This window comes from Culex quinquefasciatus, chromosome 2 (assembly GCF_015732765.1).
Source record: "Culex quinquefasciatus strain JHB chromosome 2, VPISU_Cqui_1.0_pri_paternal, whole genome shotgun sequence".
NCBI lineage: Eukaryota > Metazoa > Arthropoda > Insecta > Diptera > Culicidae > Culex > Culex quinquefasciatus.
In genome coordinates, this window is record NC_051862.1 from 161,969,337 (window position 1) to 161,995,206 (window position 25,870).

A 25,870-nucleotide genomic window follows, 5' to 3' on the forward strand; every position below is an offset into this window, starting at 1 on the left:
AAATTCTTAAATTCTTAAATTCTTAAATTCTTAAATTCTTAAATTCTTAAATTCTTAAATTCTTAAATTCTTAAATTCTTAAATTCTTAAATTCTTAAATTCTTAAATTCTTAAATTCTTAAATTCTTAAATTCTTAAATTCTTAAATTCTTAAATTCTTAAATTCTTAAATTCTTAAATTCTTAAATTCTTAAATTCTTAAATTCTTAAATTCTTAAATTCTTAAATTCTTAAATTCTTAAATTCTTAAATTCTTAAATTCTTAAATTCTTAAATTCTTAAATTCTTAAATTCTTAAATTCTTAAATTCTTAAATTCTTAAATTCTTAAATTCTTAAATTCTTAAATTCTTAAATTCTTAAATTCTTAAATTCTTAAATTCTTAAATTCTTAAATTCTTAAATTCTTAAATTCTTAAATTCTTAAATTCTTAAATTCTTAAATTCTTAAATTCTTAAATTCTTAAATTCTTAAATTCTTAAATTCTTAAATTCTTAAATTCTTAAATTCTTAAATTCTTAAATTCTTAAACTCTTAAATTCTTAAATTCTTAAATTCTTAAATTCTTAAATTCTTAAATTCTTAAATTCTTAAATTCTTAAATTCTTAAATTCTTAAATTCTTAAATTCTTAAATTCTTAAATTCTTAAATTCTTAAATTCTTAAATTCTTAAATTCTTAAACTCCTAGGTTCTTGAATGCTGCCATTTTTTTACCATCTTAGATTGCAGAAAACCTGATATAATTTGAAGTGTTTTTGGAGTTTTTTCGGTAAGAGAAATTTTGAGAAGAAGATGTAGGAAAATTTGCTTCGATTTTTCTAAGTGACGCTTTGGTAAGATCATCGAGTATCATCGATCATCTGTATCTTAAATTTAAAACCTCAAGATCGAGAATTTATTACAATTTTTAAATTTTGTTATTTTTTTATAGAGATTTCATTGAGTTTTTAGATCTAAATTTCTAAATGTTGAAATTTTTAAATTTTTTTGCCTTAATGTTTGTTTTGGCTTTTTCCTCTAGTTTACCTAATCCTAGCAAAAATAAATTTTCAGCGTTTCAAGATTCTGCGTTCTGAGATTACAAAATTATTGTGAAACTCTTTTGTATGTTTGTTGCAAAATTATTTTTCTTAAAATGACGCGGATTTTGCGCGGATTGGGTTTTGGGATGGCGCGGATTTTTTTCGATTTCTCCGTAACAATTCTGAATAAAGGAATTTGTGTCTTCAACAATTTATAAAATTTGGTCTCTTAGGAAAAGTTGTTTCCAGGATCCGAGATTACATAAGGATTGTACAACTACATTTCACATATTTCCCCCAAACAACATTCAAGGGGTTACAAGGAGGAGTTCCCGTGGTCAGATCGAGCTTAAATTTGGAATCTATTCCAAAACACCCAAATATATAAGTTTGATAAATAATGACTTTTTGAAAAGCTTGAGCACGTTGTATTTTGTTTTTATTTTTATAAAATGTATTGATCGTGTGAATGTTCATCTGTAGGCTCTGGTCATGGTAGAAACCATTTTTTAAATTTTATAGCAATTTTTTTTTGTAAAATTATGTAAGAAGATGTTTTCTTCAAATATCCAGAAAACCGTTTACTTTAAATACAATCCTTGTTGAAAAAGACCTAGATTCAAAAAGGAAAATGCATTAAATCATAAAAACGCTCCAAACAATATGTTAGTAAAAAATAGAAAAAAAAAAAAAATGGTGGTCTGGAGAGGTCAGGGAAAAGTCAGGGAATTTTATTTTGGGATTTGGATCGACACCATGTAATAGCAAAAGAATACCAAAATGTGGTGTTCGATCATTGACAAATTCTGCAATTTTGCAATATCAAAACAATACCTTAAATTGGTATGATACCACATTTTGCTCTTGCATAATCCTTAAGACAAATTTTTAAGGGTCCAGGAATACCAAAATTTGGTATTGATACCAGAGAAAGGTATTATTACGCATTTCCCTTGTTATTTACCCATGCTCGGGATCGTAAGCCTCCAAATATGCCAAAATTATTATTCCAAACCTATTTCCCTTCCAAATTTCCACTCAGGACCACGACATTTCTCGATTGCAAACCCTCCCTCGAACGTCAGCAATCAATCTAGCTTTAATCGAAATGCAAAGTGCCACTTTCAGCTGCCTGGCTTTCTGCATCTTATTTAACAATTCAATTATGCACAAATTTATTGATTCCTCAACCGAATGCAATTGTCTCATCGTCTCTGCTCCTAGAGAATCACCACAATCGCATTTTCTCCGATGCGATTCATCGCTGCTTTTGCTGACTTGCACAGTAAAAAAATCTGTGAAATTTTCTAGTAAATTTCCGAAAATTTTATTTAAAAAAATATATTTATAATTTTTTTTTGTCCAATTGAAAAAAAAAATCAATTTTTGACTACTTCTACTGTGCACTTAAATTGCCCGGCGATGGGGAAAGAGCTTCCGTCATTCTACGTGAGCTTGCTCGTTTTGAGGTTAGCAGTAAGCTCGCTGGTGTGACTCACTGCCAGTCGTGCAAATGCAATCCAATGAAAGCTTGCAAATGGTAGTGGTTGACTATCGTCTTTTCCTGGCGAGGATAAAAAATGTGCTGTTTTAGTTATAATTTAAAATTGATTTAATATTTCAAAAATTAAGGAATAAATTGGAATTGTTCAAACTTCTTTAAAAAAAAATATGAAGCATTTCGACATTGTTGCAGATTATGTTACAAAACGCTTCAAAACAACTATCTACGAAATCTGTAAATTTTTATAATTTAAATTTTTGATTTTTTTTTTAATCCGACTGATACTTTTTTGGTGCCTTCGGTATGCCCAAAGAAGCCATTGTGCATCATTATGTCCATATAATTTTCCATACAAATTTGGCATTTGTCCATAAAAATACGCTGTATGAAAATTAAAAAATCTGTTTCTTTTGAAGGATTTTTTTGATCAAAGTTGTAGGTATGAATAAGTGCAACATTGAATAAAAAGATACACGGTTAAATTTTTTTTGTTGATTTTTAATTTCACTTTTTGTCACTAAAACTTGATTTGCATAAAACGCTATTTTTAATTTTCTTTTTATTTTTTTGATGTGTTTTAGGGAACATCAAATGCCAACTTTTCAAATTTACAATCTAAAAGTACTTTGTAAAACTTTGAAAAAGTGCACCGTTTTCAAGTTTTAGCAATTTTTTGGTAAATTTTTTGAAAACAGTCACAGTCATTCATTTAAAAAAAATATTTCTGAAAAGCTGAGAAAATTCTATATATTTTGCTTTTTTAAACTTTATATATACGACCCTTAGTTGCTGAGATATTGCCATGCAAATATTTAAAAACAGGGAAATTGTATTATTATAAATCTCATTCATTTTCTAATGTCATTTCTCATTTTCAATGTTTAAATATAAAACATTCGTGAAATTTTTCGATCCAAATCCAAATTCAAATTGACCTGTCAACAAAAAAAGAGGTTTGTTTTTAGAGCTCTAAAAGTGCTTCGAACATCACATTTCTCTAAAACTTAACCCTAAATTGCCACGTTCAAAAACTGATTTTTGAAGATTTGCTCAGATCCTTTCTATAAATATGGTCATAAAAGGCGTAGATTACGAGATTAAACACAAAGAACCTCAACATCTTTCTAGAAGACAAAAAAATCCCAAAAATATTCATATAAGGTTAGATTTCTGAAATCACCCTAATCGTGAACCATCCTAATTTTCAACCAAACCAAAAGTTGCCCCTTTCCATTTGCAACAACTCTGTTGAAGACACCAATGCTCCAAAGCAACACCATTTTTCGGAAAATCCATTTTCCACATAATTTTTCGATCTGGACCCTGCGCAATGGTAATATCTCAGCAACTAAGGGTCGTTTCATCAAAAATCAAAAAAGCAAAATTTAGAGAATTTACTCAGCTTTCCAAAACTATGTTTTAACAGCGACAATTGTCAAAAAACTTACCTAAAAATGACTATAACTTGAAAACGGTGCACTATATCAAAATTTCACTTGAGAACTTTTGATTGCAAATTCGATTTTACATCAAAAAATGAAGTTGAAATTTTGTTGCGACCAATATTTAGATTTTTTGAAAAAAATCGGTATTGATTCAAAAAATCACAACATGGTCAAAGTTAATTATCACACTCTGAAAATTTTTGAAAAGTTGTCATTTGATCCAAAAACAAATCAAAAAAACTAAAAAGGAAATTAAAAATAGCGTTTTTTTTTGCAAATCAAAAATAGGAATTTACAGGAAGCCGAATACGGGTAGAAATTCATCAGATTTGAGATTCCGTTTCCATTAGATTCACGATTTACATTAGATTTAGATTTACATTGGAGCAATTCTCTACAAAAACCGAAAATGGATTTTATTTGTATTTTTTGATTTGGCTCAAACTTTGTGGGGGCCTTCCCTATGACCAAATAAGCTATTTTGCGTAATTGGTTCACCCATACAAGTCTCCATACAATTTTGGCTGTTGTCCATACAAAAATTTTATGTAAATATTCAAACAGCTGTAACTTTTGAGTGAATTTTCTGATAAATTTGGTGTCTTCGGCAAAGTTGTAGGTATTGTTGAGGACTTCTGAGAAAGAAATAGGTACACGGAAAAAAAATTGCAGATATTTTTTTTTACTAAAACTCAATTTCCTAAAATAAGTATTTTTTGATTTTCGAGTTTTTTTTTTTATATGTTTTAGGGGACAAAAATCCGCAACTTTTGAGCCATAGAGAAACATGGTCAAAAAATCTGCCGCCGAGTTATGAATTTTTGAAAAAATAGTGATTTTGGAAAAAAAATCGAAGTTTCATGCAAAAACAAATTTGACATTATTTTTTAATGCAAAATTGAATTTGCAATCGAAAAGTACTCTACAGATTTTTTGATAAAGGGCTCCGTTTTCAAGATATAGCCACCGAAATTTTGATTTTAGCAAAATATTTGCAGTTTTTCGATTTTTAAAAATGGTGTCCATGAGTGACAATTTCTAAAAATATTTTTTTTTTTTGAAAAGTTCAGAAAATTTGCTACAAAATTGTCTAAGAGACATTGAAGATTGGACCTCGGGTTGCTGAAATAGAGCCGCTGTAAGAAAAATAAACACGAAAATTGAAATTTTCTAAATCTCACCAAAACAATCCCGAGCAGACGGAAATAACTTGGGAATAACATTTTTTGATATTTGAAAATACTAGGCCAATAGCATTTTATGTTATTTATAAAAAGATTTGTTATTCGTTGTTATGATTTTTTTGTTATTGGATTGTTATTGTAATAACAGACTAATATCATTTTTAGTTATTCTTCGAACAAATCTTTGTTATTATTTTTTGTTATTTTAACAACTAATCCGATCATCCCAATAACAATTTGAGGTATTCTTCCATAACGAAAAATGTTATTCCCAAGTTGTTTTGGCTTTCAACCAATATCAGATCAATAACAAATTTTGTTATGATAACATAAACTGTTATGAAACTTTTATGCAAGAATGGATTTTTCAAGAAGATTCCATAACACTTTCTGTTATTTTAACAGTATTTGTTATTGAAGTGGCATTAATTTTGTTATTACCGTCTGCCCGGGAACCAACCATTTTCTAATGACGATATCTCAGCAACTAATGGTCCGATTTTCAATGTTAATACATGAAACAATCGTAAAATTTTCCGATCTTTTCGAAAAAAATAATTTGATTTTTTTTAATGAAGACTAGCATTTTAAATGGGCGTAATATTCAATGTTTGGCCCTTTGAAAATGCTAGTCTTGATTTAAAATAAAATAACATAAAATGGGGGGAAGGCCCCCACAAAGTTTAAGTCAAATAAAAAAATACAACAAATACAAATGGTCGAAATCGGCCGATTTCGTAGAGAGTTGCTCACATCATATTTCAACATTTTATTGAGTGAGTTTACATAAGAATCAGTAATTACATGCTGTGTAAATTTACATATTTTTTCTGTGCAGTGGTAACGATCAGGCCTGCAAAATGTTTCCAACCCAGCGTACACATGAAGCAAACCAAAATGTCAGTTCACTGCTAGCATCTGACTGTAAGCCTACTGTGTCCGTTCAACCACTGCCGCCTGACTCGTGCCGGTCGGCTGCTGGAGAATGAGAGACGTGAAAAAACGAGCTACACTCACTCAATTCGTGTCGTATGAATGACTCGTAAAATCCTCTCTAAACACTATTTTGACTATTTTTAAACAATTGAATGGTTCTAGACTGTGCAAAACACTTAAAACAACCATAACTTATATTCAAAATTACATTTCCACGCATAAATACCAAATTTTGGTGTAAAAACTTGTTTTTTTATGTGTGTGCGTGCAACGTCGAATGAGCGTTGGTCGACTACTGCCTCGCATTGCAGCTGCTCAGTGAGCTAGGGCACTCACGACTGAGTCGGGTTTGTTTATGTCATGGTTTTGCGGTTCAGTGAATGGATCTGAAAAAATCGTGTATGCGTCGCCGATTTTCGCGTCAGGACCCCTGACATTTTCAGCTCTGGTAACGATTCCGCCTCGTAAGTGGTACACAACCTTAAAAAAAAAAACAATTTAGTTTGCAAGTGAGTCATGCACGCACTTCTAGTAGATTTAATCAAGTTTCAGTTAAGTGCAGTTTACTCTTGGCGATGAAAATTCCATTCTTCGTCAAGTGGTTTTCGTTTCGCTGGTTCTATTTCGAGGCAAGGACGACGAACACGATGGAACGACAGCGGCTAAGAATTGAAGCTTTACTCAAGTGGGAGAGGCTGTTGGAGGTAGCTATCTAGTTTATTTCTATATTTCTATGCGAACCACCGAGCCAACCGAGAATGGTTGGATTGTGGGTGCATATCGGGAAATGGCAGTAGTTAAAATGGGAGCTTTCACAGTTGGAAGTTGGGCGCTGTGGAATGGAATATGAAGCGTTTGAATTGAATTGATGAAGGCAACGGAAGAGTTGATCTTTTGAAGAAGTGAGCAATTCATTGAAAGCAACTTGAATTCGGGTATTTTTATACCTTTTTCGACCTTTCAAAGATAATTTCTTTCAAGAAATCTTGTATGTTTGTAAAATGACTTAAGCCGTCAAATCCTCAAGTCCCACACTAAAAACAACTACCAAAAATTTGGTTTAAATACCGTCAATGTCAACCTGCCACCCTGAATCCTTCAATCCCACCTGCCCACCTTTAATCACAAGTCACTTTTTCTCAAAGTGTGAATTTCCCGATTAAGGCACCGTGCACTTTACCAGATTCCGACCTGCTTTGGCAGGATGCTCCTCGCTCGTCTCCATCGTCATCTTTCGTGATATTATAATGGATTGTGTGTGTGTGCCATCCAATGCCAACCCCGACACGTGTCGCCGCGTCCTTTTGCAAGAGAGATGACTGCTCGTGACGGAAAACTTTGCACAAGACGACCCCCACCAGTAGGTACGGCATAATCTATTTTCGCACACCGCCGACTGCCGCCGGAAATGGGACCAAAGTGCATCCTTGCACGTCGTCGTCGTTGAGGCAGCTTGACGGTTGACTTGGTTGGTTCTTCGATGTTGGCGGAGTGGTATCTTGTCGCACGTGATTTTTTTTTTAATTATTTTGGAGTGATAAAGCAAACGTTTCTTGCAATCTACAACTTGACAAGGCAGGCGCCGTTGATGGTAACAGTCAGGTTTTTTTTTTGTGTGTCAAGCCAGCACAATCGCAGCGTCTTGCAGCTCACTCTGTTCTACTTTTCACGTGTCGGAATCCATCTTCATCAGTGTGGGCTCAAGCTGTAAGCCCCAGTCTCAGAGAAGGAAACGGATTTCTCGCCCTCACTATCGAGTTGATATTGATTTTGAGGTGGTATTATTTTAATCTGACCTTCAACTCTTCTTCCCATCTCCTTCCAGGGTACCAAGCTATGGATCATCATGGAGTACCTCGGCGGTGGATCGGCCCTGGACCTGATGAAGGCCGGTCTGTTCGAGGAGATGCACATCGCCATCATCCTGCGGGAGGTGCTCAAGGGTCTGGACTACCTGCACTCCGAGCGGAAGCTGCACCGGGACATCAAGGCGGCCAACGTGCTCCTGTCCGAGCTCGGCGATGTCAAGCTGGCCGACTTTGGTGTGGCCGGGCAGCTCACCAACACGACCTCCAAGCGGAACACGTTCGTCGGAACGCCCTTCTGGATGGCCCCGGAGGTCATCAAGCAGTCCATGTACGACAGCAAGGCGGACATCTGGTCGCTCGGCATCACCGCGATCGAGCTGGCCAAGGGGGAACCGCCCAACTCGGAGCTGCACCCGATGCGGGTGCTGTTCCTGATCCCGAAGAACAACCCGCCCCAACTCACCGGGAGCTACACCAAGCCATTCAAAGACTTTGTCGAAGCGTGCCTAAACAAGGATCCCGAAAATGTAAGTATTTTGGTTCAAACATGGTAAAATTACACACTTTTTTGTTATTTGACGGCTTTATTTCAAATGAAACATTTTCTCACTAACGCTCTTCTTAAATCGAGCAATTCTCTTCAAAATTGGCCGATTTTGGCGCATTTTTATTTTTTGTATTTTTTGATTTGGCTCAAATTAAACCATTTTGTGTGATTGGTTCATCCATACAAGTCTCCATACAATTTTGGCTGCTGTCCATACAAAAATAGTATGTAAATATTCAAACAGCTGTAACTTTTGAGTGAATTTTCTGATCAATTTGGTGTCTTCGGCAAAGTTGTAGGTATTGTTTAGGACTTTTGAGAAAAAAAATAGGTACACGGAAAAAAAATTGTTGATTTTTTAATCAACTTTTTGTTCACTAAAACTCAATTTCCCAAAATACGTATTTTTTGATTTTCGAGATTTTTTGATATGTTTTAGGGGGGGGGGGGGGGCATAGAGAAACATGTTCAAAAAATCTGCCGCCGAGTTATGAATTTATGAAAAAATAGTGATTTTTGGAAAAAATCGAAGCTTTATGCGAAAACAAATTTGACATTACTTTATAATGCAAAATTGAATTTGCAATCGAAAAGTACTTTACAGATTTTTTGATAAAGGGCTCGGTTTTCAAGATATAGCCACCGAAAGTTTGATTTTAGCGAAATATTTGCAGTTTTTCAATTTTTAAAAATAGTGACCATGAGTGACCATTTCTAGAAATATTTTTTTTGAGAAGTTCAGAAAATTTGCTATAAAATTGTCTAAGAGACATTGAAGATTGGACCTCGGGTTGCTGAAATAGAGCCAAAAAAAACAAACAAACAAAAAAAAATAAAAAAAAATAAAAAAAATAAAAAAAAATAAAAATCACAACCCACCATTTTCTAATGACGATATCTCAGCAACTAATGGTCCGATTATCAATGTTAACACATGAAATATTCGTGAAATTTTCCGATCTTTTTGATGTTTTTTTGATTTTTTTTAAAATCAAGACTTACATTTTAAAAGGGCCAAACATTGAATATTACGCGCATTTAAAATGCTAGTCTTGATTTAAAGAAATTTTTAAATATTTTTTTCGAAAAGATCGGAAAATTTTACAAATTTTTCATGTATTTGTAAATTGAAAATCGGACCATTATTTGCTGAGATATGGTCATTAGAAAATGGTGGGTTGTTTTGGTGAGATTAGGAAAATTTCAATTTTCGTGTTTCTTTTTCTTAAAGCGGCTCTATCTCAGCAACCCGAGGTCCAATCTTCAATGTCTCCTAGACAACTTTATAGCAATTTTTCTGAACTTTTTTTAAAAAAAATATTTTAGGAAACGGTCACTCATGGTCACTATTTAAAAAAAAATGAAAAACTGCAAATATTTCGCTAAAATCAAACTTTCGGTGGCTATATCTTGAAAACGAAGTCCAAAAAAATCTGTAAATAAAAAAAATATGTCATATTTCGATTTTTTATTTTTTCTAAAATATCGTTTTTTTCACAAAAATCAGGCCGTTGCAAATATTTTTTGAAGTTTATGTCCCTCGACTCTGACCAAGGTCAGGGGGAGGGGAAATTTTGATAAGTGATTAAAAAGTTAAAAAAAATATTTTCACACATCGTCGCTTGTGTGCTATCTTGTGACAAGTCCTATCTTCTCATAGCAGACAGGTAACAATTAAGATAGGCAAAGTTGCCAAATCCAAATTGAAAAAAAATGGAAATAAATATATGCTAGCAATTATGAATGGAGCAGGGGAGCGAATGAATAAAATAATTTAAAAAAATATAAATTTGAACGATAATTTAATTTTTTTTGAATTTGATAAGAAAATGCCGGAAAATGTAAAATTTGGAAAAAATCTGAAAAATTTTGTAACGCCTGGAACACCTGGAATCTGACAATCTGTAATCGGCAGTGTTGATATTCTCACGCTCTCGCGAGAAAAAATCCTCTCTCGAGTTCTCGCCGCGAGTCTCGAGCTGCCGAGAGAAACTCACTGATTGCCCGTGCTCTCCTCCGCTCGCGAACGGGCTTTCTCGCGAACCAGAAATGCCCGTTCGCGAGAAGTTGAACTTGTTAGAAAAGAACAAAAAACAACACAGCGATAGAAGTTACACCCCTGTACCATCGCCTGGTTCGCATTCATAAGCCTGATAAACAAATTGCTTGCTTGGGACGAACGGCTAGCACGAGGCGCTCGCGTGTGCTCGCTGCGAGAGCGAGAACGCGAATGAAAATGCGAGCGTGAGCGAGAAGAGAAAAGTACTACAAGTTCTCTCCCTCGCTCGCTCGCGAGAAATGCTTTTCTTCTTCTCGCTTTAATTCCAACACTGGTAATCGGTCAATTTCTGCCAACTCTCACGAATTCAGAAAAAGTTAGATTTTCATGAAACTTTGTCCTAAGGGGTAATTTTGGTCCCTGGAAGTGGTTTGAACTGTTGTGTTACTATTACACCGACCAACGAAATTTCTGCGCAGGCTCAACTCGAAGAAAGCATGAAGTTTGAGGTCTCCAGAAACACGGCGAATGGTTTTTCTCCAAAGTTTGTGTGGAGAATTAGTGCGGTTCGCTACTCGTACATATTGAATGCAATTTTTGAGTTGTATGCAACAGCTTATTTTCAAAATTCTAAGACATGGCTCGAATTGACCTAAATGTTGTTTTTCATAAGATTCCGCTATTTTGAACCGAATTCTCATATAAATATAAATATTCTTTTTCAGCAATAATTGTTGATTATTCATGTTTCTAGAGTTGATTTAACTAATGCCCAATCATTCTTCTCCCTTTCCACAGAGACCCACGGCGAAGGAGCTGCTCAAGTTCCCGTTCATCAAGAAAGCCAAGAAGAACGCCTACCTGATCGACCTGATCGATCGGTACAAGAAGTGGAAGACGCAAAAGGGCGAGGAAAGCGAAACGGAGTCGGAAAATTCGGACTCGTGAGTTGATGAACTTAAATTGTGATCAAAATTGTCACTGATTTCAATTTGTTTCTAGTGAGGAATCCAAACCGGACAGCGACCTGGACGAGCCGTGGATCATGACCGTCAAGGGGCTGCACTTTAACAACTTCAACAAGAACGCGCTGGAGGATGCGTTGGTGAGTGGCGTGGGCGGATCGCCGATCAAACACAACGGCACCAGCAACGCCAACAGCAGTCCCAACAACATGGGCCTCGGCGGCATGGGCATGGGCAACGCTCGGGACCGGGACCGGGATCGAGATCGGGACTACAATTTGAACCAGCAGCGGCAAGAGCAACAGCAGCAGCAGCAGCAAAAGTCCAGTCAGGTGAGTTTTTTTTTGACTTTCAGGGAAGTTTCCAAATCTAACTAATCAACTTTTCTTGTAGTCACGAACACCTACGTCGCCATCACACCAGCAGCAGCAGCAACAGCAGACGTCGTCGTCGGCGCTGATATCCAGCAGCAACAGCAACTCCAACAGCCGGAAGCAGTCTTCGCAGCAGCAGCAGATTTTGTCCTCCTCTTCGTCGTCGGAACGGGTTGACCGGATTTCCGACCGGGAACCGGTGTCCCCACAGAAGGAGCAGGGATTGGGTATGGGTCACTATTCGAGCGAGAGGGCAAGCCTCGACCGGCAGCGGGAGAGCGAGAAGGAACGAGAGCGGGACCGAATAGAGGCCGAGCGGGAGCGGAAGGAGAGGAGGGAATCTAAGGTGAGTGAGGGGTGGCGCGGGTACGGGTTGTTGTCATGAAAAAGAATCGTAAGGTGGTAAGATAGGCTTAAAATGAAAAATAGCTTAAAATTTCAAAAATCTAGCCTTGTTTGATCTAGATCGTATGAAAACTTTAAATGCTGTTTTGATGGTCTCATGACCAAAGAGACTATATTTGATTTTTTTTATCTGGATCTTCGGGAAATTTTCCGCAACATATCAAATAACAGTGAAGTTGTTTCCAAGATAAAGATTTTTTGAATATATTTTGATAAATCTTAGCGTCGCGAACAGAGATGTGAAAAAACGAAAACGGGAAAAAATCTACTTGAAACTTTATGTCCTTTCATGGCGTGGAGTTAGGATTTTTTTGGAAAATGTGGTTTTGCGATAATCGACGGACAAATATGGTGTAGGTCATGTAGGTCACTCTGATGGTCAAACAGAAAAATGCGGGTCTAATGAAGGAGTCCCCACTCAAATTTTGAGCCCGATCTTTTTTTTTAAAAAAAAAAACAGGTACACGGAAAAAAGATATTTCTGATTGAATTTTAATCTAAACAAATCTTTTTTCTGATATATTCTAAGAAACCGAGTTCGGAAGGAACACAAAACTCGATATAAAAAGCCAAAGCGGTGTTATTTTACTCAGAGAAAAAAAAACATCACAATAATCATTATATTTTGTGACAAAAAAAAGCGGAATTAAAAAATAATAATTCAAAACTCAATAACAAAAAAATCAGAAATTCAGAAATTCAAAAGTTATAAAAATTATAGATCATAAAATTTGAAAATTCCAACATTCAAACCTATAAAAAATAATCATTTGAAAATTCAAAAATTCAAAAAATATAAATTCTAAAATTTGAAAATTTTTAAGCGCATGAGTTAAATTATTTAAAAAAAAATCTAATAAAAATAAAATAAATTGATAATTCTGGAATTCAAAACATCCTAAATTTACTAAGCAAAAAAATAAAGAAATTAAAAAATATATAAATTCTGCAATTAAAAAATATTTAAAAAAATTAAATCAGGAATTGAAACTAAAACAAATTCCTTAACCCTTTCAGGCCTGATGGGTCATATATGACCCAAAAATCTTTTTTTTTAAGTAGCCTATAATTTTCATATGGTCCTCATGATCATTTTCCCAAAGGATCATTTAACCAAAAAAATAATCGCAAATTAAAAAAAAACAAACTTCAAAATAAAAATTTAAATCGGGAAATTCTCAAAATCAAGATTTAAAAATTCGAAATATAGGTTGTTTGTTTTTTATTTGATCATTCATTTGGTCATTATTTTCATTTGGTCATATTTTCATTTGGTCATTCGCTGATAAAAAAAAATAAATGCAGTTTCCAGGATTTATTCGAATTACAACATTTTAATTTTACTCAACATTTGAGAAAAAAAACGCTCCAAAATTATTTGTATTTCGGAATTTAATTTTTTTATTTAAAATTGAAGGATTTTAAAATTTAAGATGAGCAATTCTCTACGAAATCGGTCTTTTTTCTTAAATTTTAATTTTTGTATTTTTTAATCCGACTGAAACTTTTTTGGTGCCTTCGGCATGCCCAAAGAAGCCATTTTGCATCATTAGTTTGTCCATAAAATTTTCCATACAAATTTGGCAGCTGTCCATACAAAAATGATGTATGAAAATTCAAAAATCTGTATCTTTTGAAGGAATTTTTTGATAGATTTGGTGTCTTGGGCAAAGTTGTAGGTATGGATATGGACTACACTGAAAAAAAAATGATGCACGGTAAAAAAAATGGTGATTTTTTATTTAACTTTTTGTCACTAAAACTTGATTTGCAAAAAATCACTATTTTTTTATTTTTTTTATATGTTTTAGAGGACATCAAATGCCAACTTTTCAGAAATTTCCAGGTTGTGCAAAAAATCTTTGAGCGAGTTATGAATATTTGAATCAATACTGATTTTTTCAAAAAATCGAAAAATTGGTCGCAAAAATTTTTCGACTTCATTTTTCTATGTAAACTCAAATTTGCAATCAAAAAGTATTTTAGTGAAATTTTGATAAAGTGCACCGTTTTCCAGTTTAATCCAGTTTTAGGTGACTTTTTTGAAAATAGTCGCAGTTTTTAATTTTTTTTTTTTTAATTAGTGCACATGTTTACCCACTTTTGAAAAAAAATATTTTTGAAAAGCTTAGAAAATTCTCTATATTTTGCATGTTGGAACTTTGTTGATACGACCCTTAGTTGCTGAGATATTGCCATGCAAAGGTTTAAAAACAGAAAAATTGATGTTTTCTAAGTCCCACCCAAACAACACACCATTTTCCAATGTCGATATCGCAGCAACTAATGGTCCGTTTTTCAATGTTAAAATATGAAATAGTCGTGAAATTTTCCGATCTCGATTATCTAAAGTTAATTATCCGAAGATTTGTATGGGGTTTCGAGTTCTGCGAGCCCATTTTAGTCAAAATTGAATAATTGAATGCCTGTCAAATTACAAAATGCTGTTTTTCAATATTTCTCCACCGCCATCTGTAAAAAATTAAAATTCTAATACAATTAATCGTTGTTTAGGGGTTATTCTTAAGCTCGGCAATCAAAAGAGAGAAAGCGAAAAAATTTTTTTTCCTGATTCGATTATCCGAAGTGCAGGCCAAGTGCGAATGATTCTGATGATATCTCTTCAGTTGACGCTCAGGCGAGGAACATCCTGGAAGGAGCGTCACTGACTACGTCCGTAGTCCTGTTAGATCTTTCTTGATCAGGACAGTATAGCTCTGGTTCCTTGCGAGTGTCCTATTTTCTTACCTCCACGTTGGCTTGGTTTTCATGATGACCTAGCTGGTGGCCTGTGGAAACGGATCGTAAACCTTTGACCAGCGAGGGTCAGAGTCGAGACGGCTAGAAGAAAGGGGCGCGTCAATGTGGGAAAGGGAAGTCATTTGTGATTGTAGACGGTATTGTTTAGATTCGCTGTATGTTGAGTCAACTGCTGTGGATGTACCTGAACGTTGCAGAACGGGGTTTTCTCTCTCCTTTCCATTTCCAGCTACCATCTATCATCTGTTTATTTTTCACTGATTTTCTTAAACGGCTTTTGTTTACTATCCTCCTTTTGATTTCGATTTTACTTATTTGATTCTCGTATTTCTCAACGCTTTTCCACTCTATTTTACTAATTGATGCTGTTGCAACAAACTGTCTGCTTTCCCTTAATTTGGCAGCGATGTCAATTTTGTTTATCATGTGCCTTTTCTTTATTTATCTATTTCAATAATTTCTCATGTTCCCTGTAAATTACCCTCAATACAATCTAAGCATGTTTGTTACCTCTATTTATTAACTATTGTTAATTTCTTTATCTTCTTCATAAATTACTATCTTTCTTTTACTATTGATTCTTTACATATATATTTCTTTCAGTGTCCATTGTTTTAAAACTTCACCTTTTTCTTAAGCAAGTGAGGTTTGAGCCCTGACTCAATTTATGAGATGATTAAAGGATTAACGCAAATATTACTATTGTACTTTTGAAAAACTTTTCTAAAATGCTTAGGACCAAAAATTGTAACAAAACACCGCGACAAAAGAAATAGCAACATAAAAACACGACTCAACACTAGGAAAGATTTCAGGAGAAAACAATAAACAGTAAAATAACAACTAGTTTTTGAATTCAAACTAAAAATAAAACAGTTTTTGCTTTAATGAAAGTTGATAGGCACACTATAAATGGTTAGGCGCTTATACTTACATCAAACCCTACGTAATGTACCACCCCCGGCCGAGTTTAAATGCGTAACCGGAAAAGAAGGTGTGCATGCCTGGCACGAACACTCAAAGCGTGTTCTAGCGTGCTGCTCGTACTGACTCAGAGCAAGGGTGAGATGTAGGTGTAAGGGCAGTGCGTGTTCGTCGGGAACCTAGTGCATAAGATCGGTCAAGGCCCGTTCTTACACTGAAAATTGTGAATTGCGAATTGCGATTCGATTATCCGAAGTGAATTTTTTCCCGAGATCTTCGGAAAATCGAGTCTGGGCTTCTATACTTTAGCTTAGGTATCAAAAAGTCTGCATTTATCATACTTTTTTTGTAAGAAATGTCAATAAACGGCCCCGCAACCATATCTGTGTTATCGATACTTAAGTGAAATTTATAGAAATTTTTTTAATCTTAAAAAAAATTACTCGAAATATGATCTTCTTAATATGACATCTTAGACCCACCTTCACGTATACGTATCGACTTAGAATCAAATTCTAAGCAGTCTGTGTGTGTGTGTGTGGGTGTAGGGATGTTGGTCTGTGCACCGAAAAATATGCACTCAATTATCTTAGTACTGGCTGGACCGATTTTGGCAGTTCTGGCCCCATCCGATTCGTATTGGGGTCCCATAAGTCCCTATTGAAAATTATGATGGTTAGTAAAGTACTTCAAAAGTTATGCTAAAAAACGATTTCGACTAAAATCCGGAAGATTGTAAAAAGGGTGGTGTTGGTATTGAAAAGACCTTTCTAACGAGTCCAAAACATTGAATATCTGCCAATCCTATCAAAAGTTATGTGCACTGTAGTGTTTCATCCACTTTTGAAGCCATTATCTACTTTTTGAAGCCTAATCTCATAAATTTTGATGAAAACGATGTCCTTATCAATCATGCGACCCATCGTTGGGTGTATAATCAAAAGACCTTTCCAATGAGTGCCATAGGATGAAACTCTGACAACCCTATCAAGAGTATATTAATGTGAGGTAGGCATTAACCACCTTAAAGCAAATTAACAAGCAAAAAAACAAATGAGACGAAAAAGGATAATTATTCAAAAACCTCTTTTGTTTATTTTATTGATTTTTCAGAAATTAGAAATATAAAGTTTTAAAAATATAAATGGCCGTTACCCCATATATCTGAACTACTCCCAATAACATCATATTTCCCCCCCTTCCACAGGTTTCATCGAACCATCGAGCTTCGGCCGAGAGCGGCGAGGAGAAGATCAGCAGTTTGCGGCGAGACCGCGAGTCGTCCAACAGCAGCAACAACAGCCACAACAACAGTCACAGCAGCAACGGCAACTCCAGAAGCAACATCAACAGCAACAGCAGTATTACAAATGTAAATAACAACTCGAGCGGCAAGAGCCGAACGAGCAACAGCAGCAGCAGCAACACCAACAGCGGCTGCCTCAAGTCGATCATCTTCCCCCTGCTGAACGAGGTGAGTTCTTGAGTCTAATTTGTTGGGTTTCAAGTTCCGGAACAAATTCTTGTTCTCTTGTAGATGCAGCGAAGTTATTCCAGCGCGAGCAACGCCGAGCTGAGCGACCTGCGGCTCGCCTTCGAGAAGGCCGAACTGACCTGCCCCGGCGTGAACGATCTGTTCGTGAAGGAGATCATCCACAAGCTGGTGCCGGGCTTCTCCGAGACCCGGATCAATACGCTTATAGACAAAGTGACGCGGTAGGTGGTGTGCACAGATGGATGAAATCTTCTTCTTCTTCTTTGGTGCTGGTGCTGGTCGCGAGATTCTTCCCCCGGTTGTTGTTATTGTTGTTGGGTTTTTTAGTTGTTAACACAAGCACACACACTTTGTATTGAAAATGGACGATAATAACTGGTAATACACATTCACAGAAATAAACACACAGAAAGTAACAAGTTGAAAAAATACTAGGTGGTGCTGGCTAGGAGAAAGATACTAAACAAATAAACCAGACAAAAAATACACTGAAACAAAGGAACGAAGGCTATTAGCTAATTTTATATTTCAAACTAACCGAAGCAACGCAAAGTTAAACTCCTCTCTATTGTTATTTTCTCTCCTCAACTCGCTTTCGAACTGTTCTGTGCTGTTTGATTTAAAAAGGTATGAGTTCTCTCCACTTCCACGATTATTTGCTTCTCTCACCTCGCCCTGCTTGGTTTAGTATTTCAAATCGTGCAATGCTTTATAAAGCCCTACTTGTTTTTTTTCAACTGTTCCGGATTTTGATTGTTTTTTGGGATTTTTATTCGGTCAATTATATGTTTGCAATTTTTATTTCCCCAAACATGATTTTTAAATTTTGCTTTATAGATTTTACTTGAGTCCGGAAGTTAAAAAAATCTTTAAGAAACCCATTAAATTATATATAATTTTTTTATTTTAGTCCTTTGAAAACAAGTATGAATCCTCCACTTCAAAGTTGGCTTAATAATAGGGGCAAACAAAATATTTTTTTTTTTAATAAAAACCTCTAAATTTTAATAAAAATAAAAGTAAATCAATTGAAAACAATTAAGAAAGTATTTTTAAATCATTTTTAGCCCGATTGGGCAGAGTTGCATTCAACATAGTTTGAAATTCTGAAAAACGTTTTAATAAGATATTCGGTGGAACTTTCGTTTTACCCTTATAAGTTGGCGCCCGTGTGTTTTTGTTCAACTCAAAAACCAAAACAGTATCCAAAAGTATCACTTTTCGAACCAGTGCTGACTGGTGGAATTTTTCAGCACCCAAATGAGTACTATAATAAACTTTTCCGCATTGTATTTTTTTGGTGCAAATAAGAAGGTTACTTACTAGGGGATTCCGTGGAGATTTTCCCTTGTCAGCTTAAAAAGTGTTGCGTCAACCCTTCTGTCCTCCAAATCCCTTTTCTTATCCCACAATCACACAATCCACAATCATCTCATCACATGAGAAATCCTCTAAAATCATCGCCTACTAGAAAAGTGGGTATCAAACGACGTGAAATTTTGTATTTATTATCACAAAATAAAATATTCAATAAAAAATGCAGACCTCTCCCGTTTTTGGTAATATTGTTATCCCGATTTGCAAAGATGAAATTAAATATTTTTTGACGAAAAAAAAGATTTGCGGATAAAATAATAAAGTAAAACTAAATTTCAAGTTTCAAGCCAAATATAAACCAAAAATTTAATAAAAGCTATTTTAAAAATGCTGCATGCATCATTTTAGTTGTGCTGCTGTTAAAAATTTCCACAATACATACACGAAAACAGCATGATTCGAAAAAAAAAATGTTGTCCGGTCGAAACCAAAATTGGTGAGGGGCTTCCTTAGCCGAAAAAGCCCGTTAAAAGAACACAAAAACGAGGAAAAAATCAAAAATCTTGGAATCCTGTTGAAAGAAAATGCGATAAAAATAGTTTCAAACATAAGCTCTTTGGTCCCGAGACCTTCAAAACAGCATTTAAAGTTTTCATACAACCTTTTCAAAGGTCAGGCTAGATTTTTGAAACTTTATAACTATTTTGCCTTAAAAGCCTATCTAATCACATTTCATTTGCGTCCAAGAAAGGTAAAATCGGTTGAAATAACGCGGAGTCAGGTTTTGCCTTCCTCACCTTACTGAGGAAAGGCTATAAAATCACTCGAAAAATGAACTTCTTAATTCGACCTCGTAGACCTACCTTCACGTATACCTATCGACTCAGAATCAAATTCTGAGCAAATGTCTGTGCGTGTGTTTGTCTGTAAGTCCGTGCACCGAAAAAAATGCACTCGATTATCTCCGGACTGGCTGAACCGATTTAGGCCGATCTGGTCTCATTTGATCCGTCTTAGGGTCCCACAAGACCTATATTAACTATTATGAAGTTTTGTTAAGTATTTAAAAAGTTATGCTTAAAAAACGATTCTGGCTAAAGTTTGGAAGATTGTAAAAAGGGTGATTTTTGTAAGAAAACCCGTCTGATCATACATTTTTAGAAAGGAATTTGAAAGACCTTTCTAATGAGCCCAAAATATTGAAGATCTGACAACCCTATCAAAAGTTTTGAGCACTTTAGTGTCATTTGTACACATTTTAGAGGCCGGATCTCAAATATGTTGATGAAAAAGTTGTCCGGATTTATCATGCGACCCATCGTTGGATAGGTAATCAAAAGACTTTTCCAACAAGCCCAAAAGATTGACGACCTGAGAACCCTGTCAAAAGTCATGAGCATCTAAGTGTCGTTTGTACACATTTCAGAGGCCGGATCTCTAATATGTTGATGAAAAAGTTGTTCGGATCTATCCGGAGATCTGGCTCCCGGGATTTTGTTGATTTGAAACTCCCGGGAAAAATGAACAGATATATTTTTTTACTGCCTTAAGGCTTAAAAAACTTTAAAGTAATATAACTATTGAAAGTGAACAATTTTCATGAAACAGCCCCGTAGGTGTTGTTCTAATATTACGTCCAATGATTTTTGGGATTCTAGACCCCATACTCCATGTAGATATGTTGTAAGAAGTAAAATTTAGATAAAATTTGTAGGTTTGACATTCTTACTACAGAAACAAATATGTACATAATTGTGAGGAAGGCACCAACCACCATCGGTGGATTAAGTAACGTTTTTTTTAATAAATGTGTGTTTTTTTTTTTTTTTTGCAAAAATGGTCCTTTTTTGGACCACCGCAACATAGCGTAGACCACCCTAGTGGCCAAACAAAAAATACGGATCTTTTTATTTCGGCCAGAGAACCTCTACTCCAATTTTGAGCCCGATCCGAAAACATTTGTTATGGACCGTGTTGGTTTGTGGAAAATTGCTGAGCTTCAATGCATAAAAAATATGTCATCAAGTTTTATGTCTTTTTCAGGTCTTAAATTAAAACTCGTAGGTACCTTAAAAGAGACCTGCCTTTTGCATTAAAAAATGGGATTCTTCATGAGATTAGAAAAACAATTGATATTTTCAACAAAAATCATTTCTGATGTAAAATTCAATTTACAATCGAAATTAAACTATTTAACTTTTTATCATTTTACGGTTATTTGTTATAGAGAGAGATTTTGGATTTTATATTTCAAATAGTTCCATCTCTGAAAAAGGGAATATTTTCAATCAGCTAAGAAAAATCTCTCCCGTTTTCTTTTTATTTACATTGTTGATCCGTCCTTTGGTTGCTGATATGGTCTTTTAAATAATGGAAATTAGGAAAAGTTGTTAGTTTTTTTAGCCCTCTCCCGCCCATGGTTACTCCAGAGCACCAAAACTTTGAACTCAAATATCTCGAAACTGACACAACTTTTCATGGTGCTTTAAGTTGCAGGTGTTCATGTAGAATGTATACTAACATCTCCCCAAATTCCATCAAATTTGGTTAAGCAGAAGCAAAGTTACAGCACGAAATGTAAACAAAAATGGGCCGATTTTAGGGAAATAAATAAGACCTGTTTTCAAAAGCCCGTAAAAATTACCAAACACAAAATTTTATGAAACCACAAATGTTTTGCTATCATTTGAACCTTGGACAAGGACCCCTGTGAATAACATTGTGAGTTTGGACCGGTTTTGAGTATTTTTCAACCTTTTCCATTTGGTGCACCAGAGCACCACCCAGGCATATGAGCAACTAAATATTCTGGAGGACTTTTTTCTAAACTACAGATAAAGCTTATTTTTATCAAAACAAAACTTTATAAACCTTTTGACTATTCATAAACAAGACAAAACATTGTTATTAGACCGATGGTTTTATTATTTTCCCAATTTTTCATGAAAATGGTTGTTTGTGAGATTTGAATGAGCTCATCAAAGAAATCTGAAAATGCAGAGATTTTAGAATTTGTCATTCATACTTCAGAAATATGGTCTTAAAGCAAAGAATAACTAGTTTTTAACACATTTCGAAGCATTTTCAAACAACTGAACCAATAGATTTGAAGAAAACGAGATTTTGTGACATATAAAAAAGTTGCTCATCTTCCTGATGGTGCTCTGGTGCACCACTTCAAATTCAACTTTTTGGCACCAATTCGATGTTTGTGGGTCAAAGTAAATTATTTCCTGCATTATTGTACCAAAATTTAGTCATTTACTATTTTTACGATAAGCAAACAGCTCTGGGCGTTAGAGGGTTAGTGCTGTCCAACTAACCCTAAATTTTCAATTGATTATATTTGGGAATCTATAGGTTCGATTTTAAATTTAAAAAAAAAGTTATCCCTGTGATTATCCGTCATTCTTTTTAAAAGAAATGTTATAAAAATTTCAAAAAACGTGACTCAAAAAGGTTTGAGAATATTTTTTGAAATAATATATGACTAAGAGTCTAATGATAAACCAATATTCTATACACTTTGTAGGGTAATGAGCACTTAGTTACACATTTTAATATCCTTCTGTGGTAAATATTGTAATGTTGGATGAAAGGATCTCCGTATCCTCTAACATACATGGTTGGAATTGCTGTCCATACAAAAATTGCATGTGAAAATTCAAAAATTCAAATTTGGAGGAATTTTTTGTTCGATTCGGTGTCTTCGGTAAAGATCACTCCGAAAAAAAATTGAACACGTCTTTTTTGCCACTGTTATGTTTTCGATTTTTTTATGTTCCATCTTTTCAGAAAATTCTAGAAAGGGCAAAACATCTTCGTGAAAGTTATGATTTGTTGGAACATATGGAATTGAAAAGTAAATTTTTTACTGTATAATCATTAAGTGAAATAATGATAAAGTGCACCGGCTTTAAGTTATAGCTAGTACCTAAACCTTTTTTGAAAATTTACGCAGTTATTTCAATTTTCAAAAATTGTGCCCGGCTAAATTTTCAACAATTCCCTAGTGAAAACTGCTTTTAGCCGGTGTATTTTGCTCCGTTGTTGTAGTTCGTTTTGCTCCAATGTTATGGTGCATATTGCCCCGCATGATTGTTTAAAATGAATCAAAAATGTTTTTTAAAACCTGCTATTTTAAGGCAATTTTGAGGTTTTTAAAGTATTTTTCACATGGATTATGTAGAATAACAGTTGTTTTAGATTATCTAACAAAATTTTGTCATATAATAAATACTATTAAGGTCGAGAAGTTACAGTTTTCCCTTAGGGGTTGCATATAACCTCCTCTACTCCTAAGTCAACTTCGGGACCATCCATAATCCACGTGGACACTTTTTTGGAAATCTCACATCCCGGTTCAGCCAGTGCCGAGATGATCGAGTGACAATTTATTGATCAACAGCCCACCAGACACACAGACCATCGCTCAAAATTTGGTCCCGAGTAGATATGTGCAGTCGTCCCGCCCGTGTGGATCAATCGGACCGCGCACTGGACTCACAATCCAGAGGTCGCCGGTTCGAATCCCGCGGCGGGCTCTCTAAAATTCTTTGTGTTAATATGGGTATTCGGCGCCGTCGCTCCGTGCCATACTTTCATACACTTAGGAGCCCAGGGCGGCGAAGTCCTTGTAGATAAAAGGAAGACACTAGTGGTTGGTACTAGCAATGGTGGCCCGACAGCTATAAAGTCAACTTCGTAGATATGTGCACGCGAAGATGTGTCTAGGGAGGTTGATAGCCTTGCCTCATTGAGGTGAGGAAAATCAAATTGTTGAAACATTTAGACGGAAGGCATGTGAAGGAATTATAACTCGGGCAAGTCAAAAATACTCTCCGTCAGAAGCCACGTTTTTTGCCTTTGCTTGTGGGGTGCAATCTGAAGTAAAGAGAGTTGCTATTTTGCTCACTGTCTTGCTCCGAAGAGCATATTTTATGTTTATATTTGTGTTTAGAAGTTTTCTGAAGTTATAAATATACCTTTTTAATTCGATCTTCTAGTTTCTTTTTGATGCTTATGGTGATGGTTTACTATTATTTCTCTAACTTTTTTGTACACAAATTTACCTTTTAACTCGTAGTAATGATTTCGCATTCGATTTGTGTTTTTCTTCTATTTGTTTTTTTTTTCGTTTTCTTTTCTCCACCTGTTACCGTTCCCATTTCCAGCGAGCCCAAGAGTAAGCGATAAGCTGCACTAGACCTCAAGAGTTTGCCGTGTGTGTGTAGTGGGTGGTTTTCTTCACAAAAGTAGATGCTGACCACGTGTGGAGGACGATCAAACAGCGCAAACAGTACGGAGACGGAGAGTGTTTTTCTTCTTTTATTTTTACTGTGTTTTTATTTTATTTTCGGAGTTAGCTATCGCAAAAAAGGTTGTAAATAATTGTTTTAGTGAGGTGAAAAAAAACTTATTTTTTGAGATATTTATTTGTTTCCAGCAAATTAGCCTTTTTAGCCTGAAACAAATCACAACAGAGAATCAAACAGTTTCTCAAAACTGCGTGCAACCAATTGATAGCAATGAAAACGAATGACAATATGTCTATTTTAGCCCAACACTCAATCACACTCACACACACACTGTAGCGAAATCAAGTCGAAATCTTTCCGTAGAAGTTTCTTCGTAAAAATTGCTTTTGGTTAACTTTCCTTCTGTAAATAGTTCTGTACAAATCTTGTTCTGTTTTGTAGGTTTTAAATTTGTTTTTTCGAAATTAATGATTCCACGATCTTCCAAAAAGTACTAAACAAGAGACTTTGCTTTTTCGCTATCTCTTTGCTGCGTTTTCAAATTTTCAAAAGCAAACAAAATACTATTTTTCGTTTTTTTTTCTTTCACCCCCCAATTTAGACGAAATCCTGCTTCATCGTCAAAGATGACCGTCCTTTACTAGCGTGCCTCCCCCTTCTAAATTTATCAGCTTTTTTTGTTAATTTGTTTTGTTATTTTTGCTCGTTATTAACTCTTTTCAAGGCAAAGCTCGATTTCCGTTTTTGCCAAATCGCTCAGCCTCAACAGATTCGCTTTTTTGCGCCCCTCCTCTTTGTGTCACTCGCGGAGCGAGTGCGAAAAACGAGATTCTGCCGGAGAGCGCGTGAAAATTCTCTCTCACACTTTTTACTCACCGTTAGCCGTTCGAGTCATGTTTTTATTATTTATTCACACGCTTAGCATTTTTTTTTTCGTTGTGTTCTCCAAAGCCGCTGCTGATCGCAATCAACATTATTCACACTCACAAAGACACACACAGTTCCGAAAGCAGGTTTAGTTGGAGCAGGTCACCCTTACACACCAACACACAGGACGAATGCAAAGAAAGAGAGCTAGAGAGAGGAAAAGGCAGTCTAGCGCGAGCGTGAGAGAATGAGAGAGGGCATGGAAGAGAGAGATGAAAACAGGTACGAGAAACGGAAGAGAAGAGAAAAACTGTTTAATTAATTTTAAAAAAAATGGATAAAGTAGCGGAAAAGAACACCTTCGGTATGTATTATTGACTGTAAACATAGAATGTGGAGTAAAGTAGCGGTTTAGATAGATAGTGGAGAGTAGACGAACATTTAAAGAGGGGAGATAGAACGAACGTACACACTGTGAATAGTAGTAGAGAAAAAAAAAACAAAACAAGCCGCTTGGCGAAGCGACATAATGAAGTACGTTGCCGGCTTGTGGGGAAAGATAGTGGACAGAAAAAGAGATGGGAAATATGTAATATTTAATTCATACATACAGAATAAAAAAAATGATACTAATTTAACTAGGTATATTTAACTAAAGGAAAACAAACCCATTTCGAGAAGAAGAAAAAACAAGCAACTCTTTGAAACTTTTTGCAACACGATACAACAAAACAAGAATATATACTTCAGGAAACAACAACAACACATTAAACAGCAAATAATGTTATTGCAATTACAACAGAAAAAAAATGGAAAACAAATCAGCAGATTTAACCAAATCTGCAAAGCAAACATGTATAAAGAGAAAAAAAGGAATGAAAAAAACTGTGTTTTCCAAATGTAGAAAATCGAAAAAAAAAAACAAACAATAGTTGGTTGGGGTCCCCCCACCCCCCTTTCGGAGTTGTTCAACACTGTGCCGAGCAGATGATGAGATGGAAGAAAAGAAAAAAAAAACGTAAACAATAAAATCACTCGTAAAGGAAATATTGATAAAA

At 35.1% G+C, this 25,870-nt stretch overlaps 1 protein-coding gene across 5 annotated transcripts in view; it reads left to right on the top strand.

The window, feature by feature from the left end:
* Positions 1 to 25,870, top strand: part of LOC6039579 (germinal center kinase 1) — a 177,366-nt gene extending 151,496 nt beyond the window's left edge. For all 5 annotated transcript variants that reach the window (XM_038258054.1, XM_038258052.1, XM_038258053.1 and 2 more), the window contains 7 exons: positions 7,919 to 8,428; positions 11,246 to 11,391; positions 11,450 to 11,744; positions 11,806 to 12,132; positions 17,083 to 17,349; positions 17,413 to 17,591; positions 23,862 to 25,870. In XM_038258054.1, coding sequence (XP_038113982.1) covers positions 7,919 to 8,428; positions 11,246 to 11,391; positions 11,450 to 11,744; positions 11,806 to 12,132; positions 17,083 to 17,349; positions 17,413 to 17,591; positions 23,862 to 23,883 — 1,746 coding nt within the window. In that variant the 3' untranslated portion in view covers positions 23,884 to 25,870. The remainder of the gene's footprint in view (positions 1 to 7,918; positions 8,429 to 11,245; positions 11,392 to 11,449; positions 11,745 to 11,805; positions 12,133 to 17,082; positions 17,350 to 17,412; positions 17,592 to 23,861) is intronic.